This window comes from Somniosus microcephalus, chromosome 1 (assembly GCF_052327205.1).
Source record: "Somniosus microcephalus isolate GS21.2 chromosome 1, FLI_Smic_1.0, whole genome shotgun sequence".
NCBI lineage: Eukaryota > Metazoa > Chordata > Chondrichthyes > Squaliformes > Somniosidae > Somniosus > Somniosus microcephalus.
In genome coordinates, this window is record NC_140987.1 from 348,077,222 (window position 1) to 348,099,871 (window position 22,650).

A 22,650-nucleotide genomic window follows, 5' to 3' on the forward strand; every position below is an offset into this window, starting at 1 on the left:
AGGTTCCAGGTGAGTAGGGGTGGAATAATTCGATTTGATCCATATTTTTAGAATGAATAACGGGCCAGGCTGTACACAAGCTCCTCAAGCACCGGGGACTCCTTTTGAACATAACAACATAAGAAATAGGAGCAGGAGTAGGCCATACGGCCCCTCGAGCCTGCTCCGCCATTCAATAAGATCATGGCTGATCATCAACCTCAACTCCACTTTCCCACTCTATCCCCATATCCCTTGATTCCCCTAGAGTCCAAAAATCTATTTATCACAGCCCTGAATATACTCAAAGTCTCAGCATTCACAGCCCTCTGGGGCAAAGAACTCCAAAGACTCTCAACCCCCTGAGAGAAGAAATTCCTCCCCATCTCGGTCCCAAATGGCCTACCCCTTATCCTGAGACTATGCCCCCTAGTTCTAGATACTCCAGCCAGGGGAAACAACTCTCAGCATCTACCCTGTCAATCCCTTTCAGAATCTTTTATGTTTCAATGAGATCACCTCTCATTCTTCTAAACTCCAGCGAGTATAGGCCCATTCTACACAATCTCTCATCACAGGACAGCCCTCTCATCCTAGGAATCAACCTAGTGAACCTCTGTTGCACCGCCTCCAAGGCACGTATATCCTTCCTTAGATAATGAGACCACATCTGTGCACAGTACTCCAGGTGTGGTCTCACCAAGGCCCTGTACAATTGTAGCAAGACTTCCTTACTCTTATACTCCAACCCCCTTGCAATAAAGGTCAACATGCCATTTGCCTTCCATATTGCTTGCTGTGCCTGCATGTAAGCTTTCTGTGTTTCTTGTACGAGGACACTCAAATCTCACCATTTAAAAAATATTCTGTTTTTCTATTCGTCCTACCAAAGTGAATAACTTCACATTTCCCTACATTATACACCATCTGCCACTTTACTGCCCACTCACTTAGTCTATCTATATCCCTTTTCAGACTCTTTGGGCAGGATTTTCATTGGGCCGTGGAGGTGGGATTGGAGGCGTGTGGGGGGTTAAAATCGCGAAATCGGGGGGCACGAACCCATCCCGCCCTCAACCCACCTCCATGCCAGTTTCAAAAGAGGCAGATACCCGACCTGTGCTGGGAGCCGCCTCCCCGAGGCGGGAAGAGGATTAGTGCCAATTAACTGCCTGTTAACAGGTAGCTAACAGGCAGTTTTTAGCCTAATCCCTATTTTTATTCCTAAAGTGTGGGATTCCCGATGGCTCCAAACCACGCCAAGTTAGCCAAGTTAGCGAGGTGGACCGTCGGGCTGAAGGGTTTGGAGGGTTCGAGATGTCCGGTGTTCGGGTGAGTGATGGGTGCATGAGTGCAGAGGTAAGTGTGTTTGGTGTATGTAAAGTGTTTAAAGAAGTTTAATTACCTTTACTTACCTTTACAGCCTTCCTTCCTTCAGGTCTCGGGAGTCCCTCATCTCACCAACACAGAAAGCAGGATGGCCGCGAGCTGTCAAAAGTTGCAGCATTCAGCTTTCTGTTCTGGAGAGATCTCTAAATCAGCCTGAGAGGAAGAAATTAATTTTGTGTACAGATTGTCAGTGTTTGACCGCTTCAAAGAGCTGTCAAACGCTGATATTTCATCTGTCAAAAGCTCTTGACAGATGAAATGTCAATCTGTGATGTCACCTGTTGCCGGGTGGCCCTTAATTGGCCTACTGAGCCCGCTGGGCTGGCTGAACAAGGTCAATCAAGTGAAAATCGAGTGGGTTGGCCACAACTCGATGGAGGTGGGACTACAACCCCGAAAGTTGTAGTCCCGCCTCCTACACGCCTCCAGTATCAAAATCCAGCCCTTTGTGTTCTCCTCACAGCTTACTGTCCCACCTAGCTTTGCATCATCAGCAAACTTGGATACACTACACTCAGTTCCTTCATCTAGGTCATTAATATGGATTGTAAATAGCCAAGGCCCCAGCACTGATCCTTGCGGTACCCCACGAGTTAGAGCCTGCCATCCTGAAAAAGACCCGTTTAACCCGACTCTGTTTTCTGTCCATTAACCAATCCTCTATCCATGCTACTACATTACCCCCAACCCCTGCGTTGAGTAATGGATGTACTGTACTGGTTTCATTTCTAGATTAAGAAGCAGCAGCAGGAGGTACTGGACTACCTGCAGGCCAACAAAATCGAGTTTGAAAGATGTGACATCGCAGTGAATGATGAAAACAAAATGTTTATGAGGGAGAATGTTCCAGAGAACTGCCGACCTGTAAGTGGAAACCCACTTCCACCTCAGATCTTCAATAATGACCATTATTGTGGGGTAAGGTGAACTCTCACAAACAGAATATTTCTCTATTAGTAATGTGTGCTTTTTCCTGAAAATAACTTTACTTAACTGACAAATACTTTGAGGGTTTTAATAGGCCTATAAATGATTGATGGCGATATTAGTGGATGAATGCTTAATGGTGTTGCATCACCCTATCTTGGTGATCTCCTGCCTGCCTTCTATTCCCACATGCATCATCCACTGCTCCAACACTGGTCTTCTTCCCATCCCTCAGGTCAACCACTGGCGGCCTCTGAATCAGCCACTTCTCCCCTGCCATCTGGAACTTGCACCTCCTTCTACACTTTCAAAACTCTTCTCCAAACCCTTCTCTTGGTTCCACACCCCAGCCCTCTTTTTTTGTACACTCTCCTCCTGCACAATGTCCACTCTTCATTTTCCTTAAAGTGAACTGCTTTCAGATGCCTTTATATACGTGAGGAGTGCTCTAGATCTGCAAGTTGTTGTACGCCATTCCTTTGCCCACTCTTTCAGCGGCAGCATTAACCCTTTAGCATCCACGTTAAGGTAGCAGCAGAGACATATATGAGCACACTCGGCTTTCATCCACTAATGGCGCCAAGAGTAATTTCTAGGTAATGATCTCCCTCTTCACCATGGACTATGATCTATAATGACACGTTATTGGTTAAAACGGCTCAAATGATTCTAAATCTTAAAAGCTTATTATGTTTGTTCTTTTAGTTTCATGCTTAAACCAGAAACCCACTCTTTTTGGATCGAAACTACATGAGTGTTTTTCTGGTTAGTAATCTGTCACCGGCACTGCCGAGGTAAAGCCAGTGGAACCGACCTTATTGTAGGTAGTTTGGTGCTGGTGAACATTGATCAGGGACTGGTGATTCTAACCCCGTCAGGCTCTGGTGATTATCATGCAAAGTTGTTTGTTCTATATATGTACGCTTCATGAAGAAGCTCTTATGGTGCTTTCCCCCTGGAACTATACAGCTGGAGCTGCCTCGGAGGCTGCATGAACCTGAATGAAACAGATGCTGAAATAAAACGACTCTAATTAGTTACTAAGAGACTGGAGCATTGTGAGGTATAATAATAGGTGCATCAGTTAAAAGAGCTGAGCAGAGAGTGTGGAATAATTTATGCGAATTTCATTATGGGTCTACAATGAGGAGCGGTGTATTCTTTAAAATAAACCTTTTTCTTAAATGAAGCTGTCTTAAATGAAGCATTGATGATCAAAGTTGGTAGCCACAGACAATGTGTTAGAATTCATTAGGGCAGGCTATAATCGTTTTATCAAAGGACAGTTTACTTTAGTAACACAGAGGTTAATATGGTTTGAAAGTAATTCCTGACGGCTTATGTGGATCTTTCCTTTCTGGACACGGGAAGTTTCTAAAATTTGTGCGTGCCCACCTGGAACTATTGATAAACTCCCGGGAATTTCCCAGAACTATTGATAAACTCCCGGGAATCCCCTGGAGCTATTGATCTCCACCAAGTATCGATACACTCCTTGGCAGGGGGGAGTGGCGGCGGGGGGGGTGGATGTGATTCCGTGTCCCTGCACAGATTAGAATGGAGAATGTGGTTCCGTGACCTGCACAGATTGGAATGGGAAATGTAGTTCAGTGTCCTGCACAGATTGGAATGGGGAATGTGGTTCTGTGTCCTGCACAGATTGTAATGGGGGATGTGATTCTGTGTCCCTGCACAGATTGTAATGGGGAATGTGGTTCTGTGTCCTGCACAGATTGGAATGGGAAATGTAGTTCAGTGTCCTGCACAGATTGGAATGGGGAATGTGGTTCTGTGTCCCTGCACAGATTGGAATGGAGAATGTGGTTCCGTGACCTGCACAGATTGGAATGGGAAATGTAGTTCAGTGTCCTGCACAGATTGGAATGGGGAATGTGGTTCTGTGTCCCTGCACAGATTGGAATGGAGAATGTGGTTCCGTGTCCTGCACAGATTGGAATGGGGAATGTGGTTCTGTGTCCCTGCACAGATTGTAATGGGGAATATGGTTCCGTGACCTGCACAGATTGGAATGGGGAATGTGGTTCTGTGTCCTGCACAGATTGGAATGGGGAATGTGGTTCTGTGTCCCTGCACAGATTGGAATGGGGAATGTGGTTCAGTGTCCCTGCACAGATTGGAATGGGGAATGTGGTTCTGTGTCCCTGCACAGATTGGAATGGGGAATGTGGTTCTGTGTCCCTGCACAGATTGGAATGGGGAATGTGGTTCTGTGACCTGCACAGATTGGAATGGGGAATGTGGTTCCATGCCCTGCACAGATTGGAATGGGGAAAGTGGTTCTGTGTCCCTGCACAGATTGGAATGGGGAATGTGGTTCTGTGTCCTGCACAGATTGGAATGGGGAATGTGGTTCCGTGACCTGCACAGATTGGAATGGGGAATGTAGTTCCGTGACCTGCACAGATTGGAATGGGGAATGTGGTTCCATGTCCTGCACAGATTGGAATGGGGAATGTGGTTCCGTGTCCCTGCACAGATTAGAATAGAGAATGTGGTTCCATGTCCTGCACAGATTCGAAACATAGAAACATAGAAGATAGGAGCAGGAGTAGGCCATTCGGCCCCTCGAGCCTGCTCCGCCATTCAATGAGATCATGGCTGATCATCCAAACTCAGTACCCTGTCCCTGCCGTCTCCCAATATCCCTTGATCCCTTTAGCCTTAAGAAATATATCTAACTCTTCCTTGAATATATTTAATGAATTGGCCTCAACTGCCTACTGTGGTAGAGAATTCCACAGGTTCTCCACTCTCTGGGTGAAGAAATTCCTCCTCATCTCTGTCCTAAATGGCTTACGGCTTATCTTTAAACTGTGACCCCTGGTTCTGGACTCCCCCGCCATCGGGAACATCCTTCCTGCATCGAGTCTGTCTAGTCCTGTTAGAATTTTATAAGTTTCAATGAGGTCCCCTCTCATTCTTCTAAACTCCAGCGAGTATAAGCCCAATCGACACAATCTCTCCTCATACATCATTCCTGTCATCCCAGGTATCAGTCTGGTGAATCTTCGCTGCACTCCCTCCATGGCAAGAATATCCTTCCTCAGATAAGGCGACCAAAACTGCACACAATACTCAAGGTGTGGTCTCACCAAGGCCCTGTACAACTGCAGCAAGACATCCTTGTTCCTGTACTCGAATCCTCTTGCTACAAAGGCCAACATACCATTTGCCTTCTTAACCGCCTGCTGCACCTGCATGCTTACCTTCAGCGACTGGTGCACAAGGACGCCCAGATCTCATTGCACTTCCCCTTCTCCCAATCTATTGCCGTTCAGATAATCTGCTTTCCTGTTTTTGCCACCAAGTGGATAACCTCGCATTTATCCACATTATACTGCATCTGCCATGCTTCTGCCCAATCACCCAACCTGTCCAAATCATCCTGGAGTTTCTCGGCATCCTCCTCACAGCACACATGCCCACCCAGCTTTGTGTCATCTGCAAACTTGGAGATATTACATCGCGTTCCCTCGTCTAGATCATTAATATATATTGTGAATAGCTGGGGTCCTAGCACCGATCCCTGTGGTACCCCACTAGTCACTGCCTGCCACTCGGAAAAAGAGCCGTTTATTCCAACTCTTTGCCAGAACTGCCAGCCAGTTCTCTATCCAAGTCAATGCCTTGCCCCCAATCCCATGTGCTTTAACTTTACAAGCTAATCTCTTATGCGGGACCTTATCGAAAGCCTTCTGAAAGTCCAAATACACCACATCCACTGGTTCTCCCTTATCTATTCTACCAGTTACATCCTCAAAAAATTCCAGTAGATTAGTCAAGAACAATTTACCTTTTGTAAAGCCATGTTGACTTTGTCCGATCCTGTCACTGTTTTCCCAAGTGCTCTGCTATTACATCTTTTATAATGGACTCTAGCATTTTCCCCACTACCGATGTCAGACTTACCGGTCTATAATTCCCCGTTTTCTCTCTACCACCTTTTTTGAATAGTGGGGTAACATTAGCTACCCTCCAATCCATGGGAACTGTTCCAGAATCTATAGAATTTTGGAAGATGACCAGCAGTGCATCTACTATTTCTGGGCCACTTCCTTAAGTACCCTAGGATGTAGATTATCAGCCCCTGGGGATTTATCAGCCTTCAATCCCGTCAATTTCCTTAACACCATTTCCCTACAAATACTGATTTCTTTCAGTTCCTCCCTTTCATTAGACCCTATGTTCCCTGACATCTCTGGGAGGCTATTTGTGTCCTCCTTTGTGAAGACAGAACCAAAGTATGTATTTAATTGACCAGCCATTTCTTTGTTCCCCATTATAAATTCCCCTGATTCTGACTGCAAGGGACCTACGCTTGACTTCACCAATCTTTTTCTCTTCACATATCTATAGAAGCTTTTACAGTCAGTTTTTATGTTCCCTGCAAGCTTACTCTCATATTCTATTTTCCCCCTCTTAATTAACCCCTTTGTCGTCCTTTGCTGAATCCTAAACTGCTCCCAATCCTCAGGTTTGCTGCTTTTTCTGGCCAGTTTATATGTCCTCTCCTTGGATCTTATGCTATCCCTAATTTCCCTTGTTAGCCACGGTTGAGTCACCTTTATTGTTTTATTTTTAAGCCAAACAAGGATGAACAAATTCTGTATTTCATCCATGCAATCTTTAAATGTTTGCCATTGCCTGTCCACCGTCAACCCTTTAAATAACGTTCCCCCAATCCATCCTACCCAACTCGCACCTCATACCATCGTAGTTTCCTTTATTTAAATTCAAATACTTCACTCTCTATCTTAATGAAGAATTCGATCATATTATGATCGCTCCGCCCCAAGGGGCCTCGCACAAGAAGATTGCTAATTAATCCTTTCTCATTACATAATACCCAGTCTAAGATGACCTGATCTCTCGTTGGTTCCTCAACATCTTGGTCCAGGAAACCATCCCATATACACTCCAGGAATTCCTCCTCCACAGTTTTGTTACTAATTTGGTTAGCCCAATCTATATGTAGATTAAAGTCACCCATGATAACTGCTGTGCTCTTATTGCACGTGTCTCTAATTTCCCGTTTAATGCCATCCCCAGCCTTGGCATTACTGTTTGGGGGTCTGTATACAACTCCCACTAACGTTTTCTGCCCCTTGGTATTTCTCAGTTCTACCCATACAGATTCCACATCACCAGAGCTAATATCCTTCCTTGCTATTGTGTTAATCTCCTCTTTAACCAGCAATACTACCTCACCTCCTTTTCCTTTTTGCCTGTCTTTCCTGAATATTGAATACCCCTGGATGTTGAGTTCCCAGCCTTGATCACCCTGCAGCCATGTTTCCGTAATCCCAATCATCATATATCCATTTACATCTATTTGCATAGCTAATTCATCCAGCATATTACGAATTCTCCTCACATTACGACACAAAGCATTCAGGCTTGTTTTTTTAAAACTCTTAGAAGTTTTAGAACTATTATTTACTGTGGCCATCTTTGATTTAAACCCTTGACTTCTCTGCCTCCCACTTTTGCTTTTCTCCTTCCTATCCTTGTTTCCCATTCCTCTGTCTGCCTGCAGTTTCCCAAACCCCTGCCATTTTAGTAGAATGGAGAATGTGGTTCCATGTCCTGCACAGATTAGAATGGAGAATGTGGTTCTGTGTCCCTGCACAGATTAGAATGGGGAATGTGGTTCCGTATCCCTGCACAGATTGGAATGGGGAATGTGGTTCCGTGTCCCTGCACAGATTAGAATGGAGAATGCGGTTCCGTGTCCTGCACAGATTGGAATGGGGAATGTGGTTCTGTGTCCTGCACAGATTAGAATGGGGAAAGTGGTTCCGTGTCCTGCAGAGATGAGAATGGGGAATGTGGTTCTGTGTCCAGCACGGGTTGGAATGGGGAATGTGGTTCCGTGTCCTGCACAGATTGGAATGGGGAAATGGTTCCATGTCCTGCACAGATTACAATGGGGAATGTGGTTCCGTGTCATTGCACAGATTAGAATGGAGAGGTGGTTCCGTGTCCTGCACAGATTGGAATGGGGAAAGTGGTTCTGTGTCCTGCAGAGATTGGAATGGGGAAAGTGGTTCCGTGTCCTGCACAGATTAGAATGGGGAAAGTGGTTCCATGTCCTGCAGAGATTAGAATGGGGAATGTGGTTCCGTGTCCCTGCACAGATTGGAATGGAGAATGTGGTTCCGTGTCCGGCACAGATTAGAATGGGGAATGTTGTTTTGTGTCCCTGCACAGATTGGAATGGGGAATGTGGTTCCATGTCCTGCACAGATTGGAATGGGGAATGTGTTTCCATGTCCCTGCACAGATTGGAATGAGGAATGTGGTTCCGTGTCCTGCACAGATTGGAATGTGGAATGTGGTTCCATGTTCCTGCACAGATTGGAATGGGGAATGTGGTTCCGTGTCCTGCACAGATTGGAATGGGGAATGTTGTTCCTTGTCCCTGCACAGATTAGAATGGGGAATATGGTTCTGTGTCTCTGCACAGACTGGAATAGGGAATGTGGTTCCGTGTCCTGCACAGCTTGGAATGGGGAATGTGGTTCCGTGTCTCTGCACAGCTTGGAATGGGGAATGTGATTCCGTGTCCCTGCACAGATTAGAATGGGGAACTTGGTTCCGTGTCCATGCACAGATTGGAATGGGGAAAGTGGTTCCATGTCCCTGCACAGATTGGAATGGGCAATGTGGTTCATTGTCCCTGCACAGATTGGAATGGGGAACGTGGTTCCGTGTCCTGCACAGGTTGGAATGGGGAATGTGGTACCGTGTCCTGCACAGGTTGGAATGGGGAATGTGGTACCGTGTCCTGCACAGATTAGAATGGGGAATGTTGTTCCTGGTCCCTGCACAGATTGGAATGGGGAATATGGTTCTGTTTCTCTGCTCAGATTGGAATGGGGAATGTGGTTCCGTGTCCTGCACAGATTAGAATGGGGAATGTGGTTCCGTGTCCCTGCACAGCTTGGAATGGGGAATTTGGTTCACTGTTCCTGCACAGATTAGAATGGGAATATGGTTCTGTGTCACTGCATAGATTGGAATGGGGAATGTGGTTCTGTGTCCTGCACAGATTGGAATGGGGAATGTGGTTCCGTGTCTCTGCACAGATTGGAATGGGGAATGTGGTTCCCTGTCCTACACAGATTAGAATGGGGAATGTGGTTCCGTGTCCCTGCACAGATTAGAATGGGAATATGGTTCTGTGTCACTCCACAGATTGGAATGGGGAATGTGGTTCTGTGTCCTGCACAGATTGGAATGGTGAATGTTGTTCCGTGTCCTGCACAGATTGGAATGGGGAATGTGGTTCCATGTCCTGCACAGATTAGAATGGGGGTCGTGGTTCCGTGTCCTGCACAGATTGGAATGGGGAATGTGGTTCCATGACCCGTCACAGATTGGAATGGGAATGTGGTTCCGGCTCCTGCGCAGATTGGAATGGGGAAAGTGGTTCCGTGTCCCTGCACAGCTTGGAATGGGGAATTTGGTTCCGGGTCCTGCACAGATTGCAGTGGGGAATGTGGTTCCGAGTCCTGCACAGATTGCAGTGGGGAATATGGTTCTGTGTCTCTGCACAGATTGGAATGGGAATGTGGTTCCATGTCCTGCACAGATTGGAATGGGGAATGTGGTTCCGTGTCCCTGCACAGCTTGGAATGCAGAATTTGGTTCCGGGTCCTGCACAGATTAGAATGGGGAATGTGGTTCCGAGTCCTGTACAGATTGCAGTGGGGAATGTTGTTCCGTGTCCTGCACAGATTAGAATGGGGAATGTGGTTCCATGTTCCTGCACAGCTTGGAATGGGGAATGTGGTTCTGCATCCCTGCACAGATTAGAATGGGGAATGTGGTTCCGTGTCACAGCACAGATTGGAATGGGGAATGTGGTTCAGTGTCCCGCACAGATTGGAATGGAGAATGTCATTCCATGTTCCTGCGCAGATTGGAATGGTGGGTATGTGGTTCCTTGTCCCTGCATAGATTGGAATGGGGAATGTGGTTCAGTGTCCCTGCACAGATTAGAATGGAGAATGTGGTTCCCATTTCTGCACAGATAAAATGGGGAATGTGGTTCCGTGTCCAGCACAGATTGGAATGGGGAATGTGGTACCGTGTTCTGCACAGATTGGAATGGAGAATGCGGATCCGTGTCCTGCAGAGATTAGAATGGGGAATGTGGTTCTGTGTCCATGCACAGATTGGAATGCGGAATGTCGTTCCGTGTCCTGCACAGATTGGAATGGGGAATGTGGTTCCGTGTCCCTGCACAGATTGGAATGCAGAATGCGGTTCCGTGTCCCTGCAGAGATTAGAATGGGGAATGTGGTTCTGTGTCCATGCTCAGCTTGGAATGGGGAATGTGGTTCTGTGCCCCTGTACAGATTGGAATGGGGAATGTTTTTCCGTGTCCTGCATAGATGGGAATGGGCAATGTGGTTCCGTGTCCCTGCACAGATTCAAATGGGGATTGTGGTTCCATGTCCTGCACAGATTGGAATGGGGTATGTGGTTCCGTGTCCTGCACAGATTGGAATGTGGTTCCATGTCCTGCACAGATTAGAACGGGGAATGTGGTTGTGTCCTGCACAGATTAGAATGGGGAATGTGGTTGCGTGTCCCTGCACAGATTGGAATGGGGAATGTGGTTCCGTGTCCCTGCACGGATTAGAGTGGGGAATCTGGTTCCATGTCCTGCACAAAATTAGAATTGGGAATGTGCTTCTGTGTCCCTGCACAGATTGGAATGGGGAATGTGGTTCCGTCTCCTGCGCAGATTGGAATGGGGAATGTGGTTCCGTGTTCCTGCACAGATTAGAAAGGAGGATGTGATTGTGTGTCCCTGCACAGATTAGAATGAGGAATGTGCTTCCGTGTCCTGCACAGATTGGAATGGGGAATGTGGTTCTGTGTCCTGAACAGATTGCAATGGGGAATCTGGTTTTGTGTCCCTGCACAGATTGGAATGGGGAATTTGGTTCCGTGTCCCTGCACAGCTTGGAATGGGGACGTTGGTTCCGGGCCATGCACAGATTAGAATGGGGAATGTGATTCCGTGTCCCTGCACAGATTAGAATGGAGAATGTGGTTCTGTGACCATGCACAGATTGGAATGGGGAATGTGGTTCCCTGTCCTACACAGATTAGAATGGGGAATGTGGTTCCGTGTCCTGCACAGATTGGAATGGGGAATGTGGTTTCGTGTCCTGCACAGATTGGAATGGGGAATGTGGTTCCGTGTCTCTGCACAGATTGGAATGGGGAATGTGGTTCCCTGTCCTACACAGATTAGAATGGGGAATGTGGTTCCGTGACCCTTCACAGATTGGAATGGGAATGTGGTTCCGTCTCATGCTCAGATTGGAATGGGGAATGTGGTTCCGTGTCCCTGCACAGATTGGAATGGGGAATGTGTTTCCATGTCCCTGCACAGATTAGAATGGGGAACGTGGTTCCGTGTCCCTGCACAGCTTGGAATGGCGAATTTGGTTCCGGGTCCGGCACAGATTGCAGTGGGGAATGTGGTTCGAGTCCTGCACAGATTGCAGTGGGGAATATGGTTCTGTGTCTCTGCACAGATTGGAATTGGGAATGTGGTTCCATGTCCTGCACAGATTGGAATGGGGAATGTGGTTCCGTGTTCCTGCACAGCTTGGAATGCAGAATTTGGTTCCGGGTCCTGCACAGATTAGAATGGGGAATGTGGTTCCGAGTCCTGCACAGATTGCAGTGGAGAATGTGGTTCTGTGTCCTGCACAGATTAGAATGGGTAATGTTGTTCCGTGTCCTGCACAGATTGGAATGGGGAATGTGGTTCCGTGTCCCTTCTGAGATTAGAATGGGTAATGTTGTTCCGTGTCCCTGCACAGATTGGAATGGGGAATGTGGTTCCGTGTCCCTTCTGAGATTAGAATGGGTAATGCTGTTCCGTGTCCCTGCACAGATTGGAATGGGGAATGTGGTTACATGTTCCTGCACAGCTTGGAATGGGGAATGTGGTTCTGCATCCCTGCACAGATTAGAATGGGGAATGTGGTTCCGTGTCACAGCACAGTTTGGAATGGGGAATGTGGTTCAGTGTCCCGCACAGATTGGAATGGTGAATGTCGTTCCATGTTCCTGTGCAGATTGGAATGGTGGGAATGTGGTTCCTTGTCCCTGCGTAGATTGGAATGGGGAATGTGGTTCAGTGTCCCTGCACAGATTAGAATGGAGAATTTGGTTCCCATTTCTGCATAGATTTGAATGGGGAATATGTTTCCGTGACCTGCACAGATTGGAATGCGGGATGTGGTTCCGCGTCCCTGTACAGATTGGAATGGAGAATGCGGTTCCATCTCCCTGCACAGATTGGAATGGGAAATGTAGTTTAGTGTCCCTGCAGATTGGAATGGGGAATGTGGTTCCGTGTCTTGCACAGATTGGAATGGGAAATGTGGTTCTGTGTCCCTGCACAGATTGGAATGGAGAATGTGGTTCCGTGTCCTGCACAGATTAGAGGGGGGATTCTGGTTCTGTGTCCTGTATAAATTAGAATGGGGAATGTGCATCCGTGTCCCTGCACAGATTGGAATGGGGAATGTGGTTCCGTGTCCTGCGCAGATTGGAATGGGGAATGTGGTTCAGTGTCCCTACACAGATTAGAATGGGCAATGTGCTTCCGTGTCCTGCACAGATTGGAATGGGGTACCTGGTTTCATGTCCCTGCACAGATTGGAATGGGGAATGTGGTTCCATGTCCTACACAATTTAGAATGGGGAATGTGGTACCGTGTTCTGCACAGATTGGAATGGGGAATGTGGTTCCATGTCCTACACAGATTGGAATAGAGAATGTGGTTCCATGTCCAGCACAGATTGGAATGGGGAATGTGGTTCCGTGTCCCTGCACAGATTGCAATGGGGAATCTGGTTTCGTGTCCCTGCACAGATTGGAATGGTGAACCTGGTTTCGTGTCCCTGCACAGATTGGAATGGGGAATGTGGTTCCATGTCCTGCACAGTTTAGAATGGGGAATGTGATTCCGTGTCCTGCACAGATTGGAATGTGGAACGTGGTTCCTTGTCCTGCACAGATTAGAATGGGGAATGTGGTTCCGTGTCCCTGCACAGATTGGATTGGGGAATGTGGTTCCATGTCCCTGCACAGATTGGATTGGGGAATGTGGTTCTGTGTCCATGCATAGATTTGAATGGGGAATATGTTTCCGTGACCTGCACAGATTGAAATGCGGAATGTGGCTCCGTGTCCCTGTACAGATTGGAATGGAGAATGCGGTTCCGTGTCCCTGCACAGATTGGAATGGGAAATGTAGTTTAGTGTCCCTGCAGATTGGAATGGGGAATGTGGTTCCGTGTCCTGCACAGTTTGGAATGGGGAATGTGGTTCAGTGTCGCTGCACAGATTAGAATGGGGAATGCGGTTCCGTGTCCCTGCACAGATTGGAATGGGGGATGTGGTTCGATGTCCATGCACAGATTGGAATGGGGAATGTGGCTCCATGTCCCTGCACAGATTGGAATGGGGAATGTGGTTCCATGCCCTGCACAGATTAGAATGGGGAATGTGGTTCCGTGTCCCTGCACAGATTAGAATGGGGAATGTGGTTCCGTGTCCATGCACAGATTGGAATGGGGAATGTGGTTCCGTGTCCTGCACAGCTTGGAATGGGGAATGTGGTTCCGTGTCCATGCACAGATTGGAATGGGGAATGTGGTTCCGTGTCCTGCACAGCTTGGAATGGGGAATGTGGTTCTGTGCCCCTGTACAGATTGGAATGGGGAATGTTATTCCGTGCCCTGCACAGATGGGAATGGGCAATGTGGTTCCGTGTCCCTGCACAGATTCAAATGGGGAATGTGGTTCCATGTCCTGCACAGATTAGAACGGGGAATGTGGTTGTGTTCTGCACAGATTAGAATGGGGAATGTGGTTGCGTGTCCCTGCACAGATTGGAATGGGGAATGTGGTTCCGTGTCCCTGCACGGATTGGAGTGGGGAATCTGGTTCCATGTTTGCACAAATTAGAATTGGGATTGTGCTTCTGTGTCCCTGCACAGATTGGAATGGGGAATGTGGTTCCGTGTTCCTGCACAGATTAGAAAGGAGGATGTGATTGTGTGTCCCTGCACAGATTAGAATGGGGAATGTGCTTCCTTGTCCGGCACAGATTGGAATGGGGAATGTGGTTCTGTGTCCCTGCACAGATTGGAATGGTGAACCTGGTTTTGTGTCCCTGCACAGATTGGAATGGGGAATGTGGTTCCATGTCCTGCACAGTTTAGAATGGGGAATGTGATTCCGTGTCCTGCACAGATTGGAATGTGGAACGTGGTTCCATGTCCTACACAGGTTAGAATGGGGAATGTGGTTCCTTGTCCTGCACAGATTAGAATGGGGAATGTGGTTCCGTGTCCCTGCACAGATTGGATTGGGGAATGTGGTTCCATGTCCCTGCACAGATTGGATTGGGGAATGTGGTTCTGTGTCCCTGCATAGATTTGAATGGGGAATATGTTTCCGTGACCTGCACAGATTGGAATGCGGGATGTGGTTCCGCGTCCCTGCACAGATTGGAATGGAGAATACGGTTCCGTGTCCCTGCACAGATTGGAATGCGGAATGTGGTTCCGTGTCCCTGCAGAGATTGGAATGGGGAATGTGGTTCTGTGTCGCTGCACAGATTAGAATGGGGAATATGGTTCCGTGTTCTGCACAGATTAGAATGGGGAAAGTGGTTCCGTGTTCTGCACAGATTAGAGGGGGGATTCTGGTTCTGTGTCCTGTATAAATTAGAATGGGGAATGTGCATCCGTGTCCCTGCACAGATTGGAATGGGGAATTTGGTTCCGGGTCCGGCACAGATTGCAGTGGGGAATGTGGTTCGAGTCCTGCACAGATTGCAGTGGGGAATATGGTTCTGTGTCTCTGCACAGATTGGAATTGGGAATGTGGTTCCATGTCCTGCACAGATTGGAATGGGGAATGTGGTTCCGTGTTCCTGCACAGCTTGGAATGCAGAATTTGGTTCCGGGTCCTGCACAGATTAGAATGGGGAATGTGGTTCCGAGTCCTGCACAGATTGCAGTGGAGAATGTGGTTCTGTGTCCTGCACAGATTAGAATGGGTAATGTTGTTCCGTGTCCTGCACAGATTGGAATGGGGAATGTGGTTCCGTGTCCCTTCTGAGATTAGAATGGGTAATGTTGTTCCGTGTCCCTGCACAGATTGGAATGGGGAATGTGGTTCCGTGTCCCTTCTGAGATTAGAATGGGGAATGTGGTTCCGTGTCACAGCACAGATTGGAATGGAGAATGTGGTTCAGTGTCCCGCACAGATTGGAATGGTGAATGTCGTTCCATGTTCCTGTGCAGATTGGAATGGTGGGAATGTGGTTCCTTGTCCCTGCATAGATTGGAATGGGGAATGTGGTTCAGTGTCCCTGCACAGATTGGAATGTTAATGTCGTTCCATGTTCCTGTGCAGATTGGAATGGTGGGAATGTGGTTCCTTGTCCCTGCATAGATTGGAATGGGGAATGTGGTTCAGTGTCCCGCACAGATTGGAATGGTGAATGTCGTTCCATGTTCCTGTGCAGATTGGAATGGTGGGAATGTGGTTCCTTGTCCCTGCATAGATTGGAATGGGGAATGTGGTTCAGTGTCCCTGCACAGATTAGAATGGAGAATTTGGTTCCCATTTCTGCATAGATTTGAATGGGGAATATGTTTCCGTGACCTGCACAGATTGGAATGCGGGATGTGGTTCCGCGTCCCTGTACAGATTGGAATGGAGAATGCGGTTCCGTGTCCCTGCACAGATTGGAATGGGAAATGTAGTTTAGTGTCCCTGCAGATTGGAATGGGGAATGTGGTTCCGTGTCTTGCACAGATTGGAATGGGGAATGTGGTTCTGTGTCCCTGCACAGATTGGAATGGAGAATGTGGTTCCATGTCCCTGCACAGATTGGAATGGGGAATGTGGTTCCGTGTCCCTGCACAGATTAGAGGGGGGATTCTGGTTCTGTGTCCTGTATAAATTAGAATGGGGAATGTGCATCCGTGTCCCTGCACAGATTGGAATGGGGAATGTGGTTCCGTGTCCTGCGCAGATTGGAATGGGGAATGTGGTTCTGTGTCCCTGCACAGATTGGAATGGAGAATGTGGTTCCATGTCCCTGCACAGATTGGAATGGGGAATGTGGTTCCGTGTCCCTGCACAGATTAGAGGGGGGATTCTGGTTCTGTGTCCTGTATAAATTAGAATGGGGAATGTGCATCCGTGTCCCTGCACAGATTGGAATGGGGAATCTGGTTTTGTGTCCCTGCACAGATTGGAATGGGGAATGTGGTTCCATGTCCTACACAATTTAGAATGGGGAATGTGGTTCCGTGTCCTGCACAGATTGGAATGGGGAATGTGGTTCCATGTCCTACACAGATTGGAATAGAAAATGTGGTTCCATGTCCAGCACAGATTGGAATGGGGAATGTGGTTCCATGTCCTGCACAGATTGGAATTCGGAATGTGGTTCCGTGTCCTGCACAGATTGGAATGGGGATTGTGGTTCCGTGTCCTGCACAGATTGGAATGGGGAATGTGGTTCCGTGTCCTGCACAGATTAGAATGGGGAATGTGGTTCCGTGTCCTGCACAGATTAGAATGGGGAATGTGGTTCCGTGTCCATGCACAGATTGGAATGGGAAATGTGGTTCCGTGTCCTGCACAGCTTGGAATGGGGAATGTGGTTCTGTGCCCCTGTACAGATTGGAATGGGGAATGTTATTCCGTGTCCTGCACAGATGGGAATGGGCAATGTGGTTCCGTGTCCCTGCACAGATTCAAATGGGGAATGTGGTTCCATGTCCTGCACAGATTAGAACGGGGAATGTGGTTGTGTCCTGCACAGATTAGAATGGGGAATGTGGTTGCGTGTCCCTGCACAGATTGGAATGGGGAATGTGGTTCCGTGTCCCTGCACGGATTGGAGTGGGGAATCTGGTTCCATGTCCTGCACAAATTAGAATTGGGATTGTGCTTCTGTGTCCCTGCACAGATTAGAATGGGGAATGTGGTTCCATGTTCCTGCACAGCTTGGAATGGGTAATGTGGTTCTGCATCCCTGCACAGATTAGAATGGGGAATGCGGTTCCGTGTCACAGCACAGATTGGAATGGGGAATGTGGTTCTCTGTCCTGCACAGATTGGAATGGGGAATGTGGTTCTGTGTCCCTGCACAGATTGCAATGGGGAATCTGGTTTCGTGTCCCTGCACAGATTGGAATGGGGAATGTGGTTCCATGTCCTGCACAGTTTAGAATGGGGAATGTGATTCCGTGTCCTTCACAGATTGGAATGTGGAACGTGGTTCCATGTCTTACGCAGATTAGAATGGGGAATGTGGTTCCTTGTCCTGCACAGATTAGAATGGGGAATGTGGTTCCGTGTCCCTGCACAGATTGGATTGGGGAATGTGGTTCCATGTCCCTGCACAGATTGGATTGGGGAATGTGGTTCTGTGTCCATGCATAGATTTGAATGGGGAATAGTTTCCGTGACCTGCACAGATTGGAATGCGGGATGTGGTTCCGCGTCCCTGCACAGATTGGAATGGAGAATACGGTTCCGTGTACCTGCACAGTTTGGAATGGGGAATGTGGTTCAGTGTCGCTGCACAGATTAGAATGGAGAATGCGGTTCCGTGTCCCTGCACAGATTGGAATGGGGGATGTGGTTCGATGTCCCTGCACAGATTGGAATGGAGAATGTGGCTCCATGTCCATGCACAGATTGGAATGGAGAATGTGGCTCCATGTCCCTGCACAGATTGGAATGGGGAATGTGGTTCCATGCCCTGCACAGATTAGAATGGGGAATGTGGCTCCGTGTCCATGCACAGATTGGAATGGGGAATGTGGTTCCGTGTCCTGCACAGCTTGGAATGGGGAATGTGGTTCCGTGTCCATGCACAGATTGGAATGGGGAATGTGGTTCCGTGTCCTGCACAGCTTGGAATGGGGAATGTGGTTCTGTGCCCCTGTACAGATTGGAATGGGGAATGTTATTCCGTGTCCTGCACAGATGGGAATGGGCAATGTGGTTCCGTGTCCCTGCACAGATTCAAATGGGGAATGTGGTTCCATGTCCTGCACAGATTAGAACGGGGAATGTGGTTGTGTTCTGCACAGATTAGAATGGGGAATGTGGTTGCGTGTCCCTGCACAGATTGGAATGGGGAATGTGGTTCCGTGTCCCTGCACGGATTGGAGTGGGGAATCTGGTTCCATGTTTGCACAAATTAGAATTGGGATTGTGCTTCTGTGTCCCTGCACAGATTGGAATGGGGAATGTGGTTCCGTGTTCCTGCACAGATTAGAAAGGAGGATGTGATTGTGTGTCCCTGCACAGATTAGAATGGGGAATGTGCTTCCTTGTCCTGCACAGATTGGAATGGGGAATGTGGTTCTGTGTCCCTGCACAGATTGGAATGGTGAACCTGGTTTTGTGTCCCTGCACAGATTGGAATGGGGAATGTGGTTCCATGTCCTGCACAGTTTAGAATGGGGAATGTGATTCCGTGTCCTGCACAGATTGGAATGTGGAACGTGGTTCCATGTCCTACACAGGTTAGAATGGGGAATGTGGTTCCTTGTCCTGCACAGATTAGAATGGGGAATGTGGTTCCGTGTCCCTGCACAGATTGGATTGGGGAATGTGGTTCCATGTCCCTGCACAGATTGGATTGGGGAATGTGGTTCTGTGTCCCTGCATAGATTTGAATGGGGAATATGTTTCCGTGACCTGCACAGATTGGAATGCGGGATGTGGTTCCGCGTCCCTGCACAGATTGGAATGGAGAATACGGTTCCGTGTCCCTGCACAGATTGGAATGCGGAATGTGGTTCCGTGTCCCTGCAGAGATTGGAATGGGGAATGTGGTTCAGTGTCGCTGCACAGATTAGAATGGGGAATATGGTTCCGTGTTCTGCACAGATTAGAATGGGGAAAGTGGTTCCGTGTTCTGCACAGATTAGAATGGGGATAGTGGTCCAGTGTCCCTGCACAGATTGGAATGGGGAATGTGGTTCCGTGTCCTGCACAGATTGGAATGGGGAATGTGGTTCCGTGTCCTGCACAGATTAGAATGGGAATATGGTTCCATGTCCTGCACAGATTGGAATGCGGAATGTGGTTCCGTGTCCTGCACAGATTAGAATGGGGAATCTTGTTCCGTGTCCCTGCACAGATTGGAATGGTGAATGTGGTTCCTTGTCCTGCGCAGATTAGAATGGGGAATGGGTTTCCGTGTCCCTGCACAGATTGGAATGGGGAATGTTGTTCCGTGTCCCTGCACGGATTGGAATGGAGAATGTGGTTCCATGTCCTGCACAGATTAGAATGGGGAATGTGGCTCCAGTCCCTGCACAGATTGGAATGGGAAATGTGGTTCTGTGTCCCTGCACAGATTAGAATGGGGAATGTGGTTCTGTGTCCCTACACAGCTTAGAATGGAGAATGTGGTTCCGTGTCCCTCCAGATTAGAATGAGGAATGTGGTCCGTGTCCTGCACAGATTGGCATGGGGAATGTGGTTCTGTGACCCTGCAGATTGGAATGGGGGATGTGGTTCCGTGTCCTGCACAGATTGGATGGAGAATGCGGATCCGTGACCCTGCAGATTGGAATGGGGGATGTGGTTCCATGTCCTGCACAGATTGGAATGTGGTTCATTGCCCATGCACAGATTAGAATGGAGAATGCGGATCCGTGTCCCTGCACAGCTTGGAATGGAGAATGCGGTTGGGTGTCCCTGCACAGATTGGAATGGGGGATGTGGTTCGATGTCCCTGCACAGATTGGAATGGAGAATGTGGCTCCATGTCCATGCACAGATTGGAATGGAGAATGTGGCTCGATGTCCCTGCACAGATTGGAATGGAGAATGTGGTTCCATGTCCCTGCACAGATTGGAATGGAGAATGTGGCTCCATGCCCTGCACAGATTAGAATGGGGAATGTGGTTCCGTGTCCCTGCACAGATTGGAATGGAGAATGCGGTTCCGTGTCCCTGCACAGATTGGAATGGGGGATGTGGTTCCATGTCCCTGCACAGATTGGAATGGGGAATGTTGTTCCGTGTCCTGCACAGCTTGGAATGGGGAATGTGGTTCTGTGCCCCTGTACAGATTGGAATGGGGAATGTTAATCCGTGTCCTGCACAGATGGGAATGGGCAATGTGGTTCCGTGTCCCTGCACAGATTCAAATGGGGAATGTGGTTCCATGTCCTGCACAGATTAGAACGGGGAATGTGGTTGTGTTCTGCACAGATTAGAATGGGGAATGTGGTTGCGTGTCCCTGCACAGATTGGAATGGGGAATGTGGTTCCGTGTCCCTGCACGGATTGGAGTGGGGAATCTGGTTCCATGTCCTGCACAAATTAGAATTGGGATTGTGCTTCTGTGTCCCTGCACAGATTGGAATGGGGAATGTGGTTCCGTGTTCCTGCACAAATTAGAAAGGAGGATGTGATTGTGTGTCCCTGCAAAGATTAGAATGGGGAATGTGCTTCCGTGCCCTGCACAGATTGGAATGGGGAATGTGGTTCTCTGTCCTGCACAGATTGGAATGGGGAATGCGGTTCTGTGTCCCTGCACAGATTGCAATGGGGAATCTGGTTTCGTGTCCCTGCACAGATTGGAATGGTGAACCTGGTTTCGTGTCCCTGCACAGATTGGAATGGGGAATGTGGTTCCATGTCCTGCACAGTTTAGAATGGGGAATGTGATTCCGTGTCCTGCACAGATTGGAATGTGGAACGTGGTTCCATGTCCTACACAGGTTAGAATGGGGAATGTGGTTCCTTGTCCTGCACAGATTAGAATGGGGAATGTGGTTCCGTGTCCCTGCACAGATTGGATTGGGAAATGTGGTTCTGTGTCCCTGCATAGATTTGAATGGGGAATATGTTTCCGTGACCTGCACAGATTGGAATGCATGATGTGGTTCCGCGTCCCTGCACAGATTGGAATGGAGAATACTGTTCCGTGTCCCTGCACAGATTGAAATGCGGAATGTGGTTCCATGTCCCGGTACAGATTAGAATGGGGAATGTGGTTCCATGTCTTGCACAGATTGGAATGGGGAATGTGGTTCTGTGTCGCTGCACCGATTAGAATGGGGAATGTGGTTCTGTGTCCCTGCACAGATTGGAATGGGGAATGTGGTTCAGTGTCGCTGCAGAGAATAGAATGGAGAATGTGGTTCCGATTTCTGAACAGATTGGAATGGGGAATGTGGTTCCATGTCCCTGCACAGATTGGAATGGGGAATGTGGTTCCTTGTCCCTGCACAGATTAGAGGGGGGATTCTGGTTCTGTGTCCTGTATAAATTAGAATGGGGAATGTGCATCCGTGTCCCTGCACAGATTGGAATGGGGAATTTGGTTCCGGGTCCGGCACAGATTGCAGTGGGGAATGTGGTTCGAGTCCTGCACAGATTGCAGTGGGGAATATGGTTCTGTGTCTCTGCACAGATTGGAATGGGGAATGTGGTTCCTTGTCCCTGCACAGATTAGAGGGGGGATTCTGGTTCTGTGTCCTGTATAAATTAGAATGGGGAATGTGCATCCGTGTCCCTGCACAGATTGGAATGGGGAATTTGGTTCCGGGTCCGGCACAGATTGCAGTGGGGAATGTGGTTCGAGTCCTGCACAGATTGCAGTGGGGAATGTGGTTCCCTGTCCTGCACAGATTGGAATTGGGAATGTGGTTCCATGTCCTGCACAGATTGGAATGGGGAATGTGGTTCCGTGTTCCTGCACAGCTTGGAATGCAGAATTTGGTTCCGGGTCCTGCACAGATTAGAATGGGGAATGTGGTTCCGAGTCCTGCACAGATTGCAGTGGAGAATGTGGTTCTGTGTCCTGCACAGATTAGAATGGGTAATGTTGTTCCGTGTCCTGCACAGATTGGAATGGGGAATGTGGTTCCGTGTCCCTTCTGAGATTAGAATGGGTAATGTTGTTCCGTGTCCCTGCACAGATTGGAATGGGGAATGTGGTTCCGTGTCCCTTCTGAGATTAGAATGGGGAATGTGGTTCCGTGTCACAGCACAGATTGGAATGGAGAATGTGGTTCAGTGTCCCGCACAGATTGGAATGGTGAATGTCGTTCCATGTTCCTGTGCAGATTGGAATGGTGGGAATGTGGTTCCTTGTCCCTGCATAGATTGGAATGGGGAATGTGGTTCAGTGTCCCTGCACAGATTGGAATGGTGAATGTCGTTCCATGTTCCTGTGCAGATTGGAATGGTGGGAATGTGGTTCCTTGTCCCTGCATAGATTGGAATGGGGA

The 22,650-nt window shown here is 48.3% G+C and overlaps 1 protein-coding gene across 1 annotated transcript in view; it reads left to right on the forward strand.

Annotated features, from left to right (window-relative positions):
- The window catches only part of sh3bgrl (SH3 domain binding glutamate-rich protein like), a 228,341-nt gene that overhangs the window by 82,050 nt on the left and 123,641 nt on the right, over positions 1-22,650 (forward strand). The window contains exon 2 of the mRNA XM_085995283.1: positions 2,101-2,286. Within this exon, the coding sequence (XP_085851409.1) occupies positions 2,101-2,286 (186 nt within the window). The remainder of the gene's footprint in view (positions 1-2,100; positions 2,287-22,650) is intronic.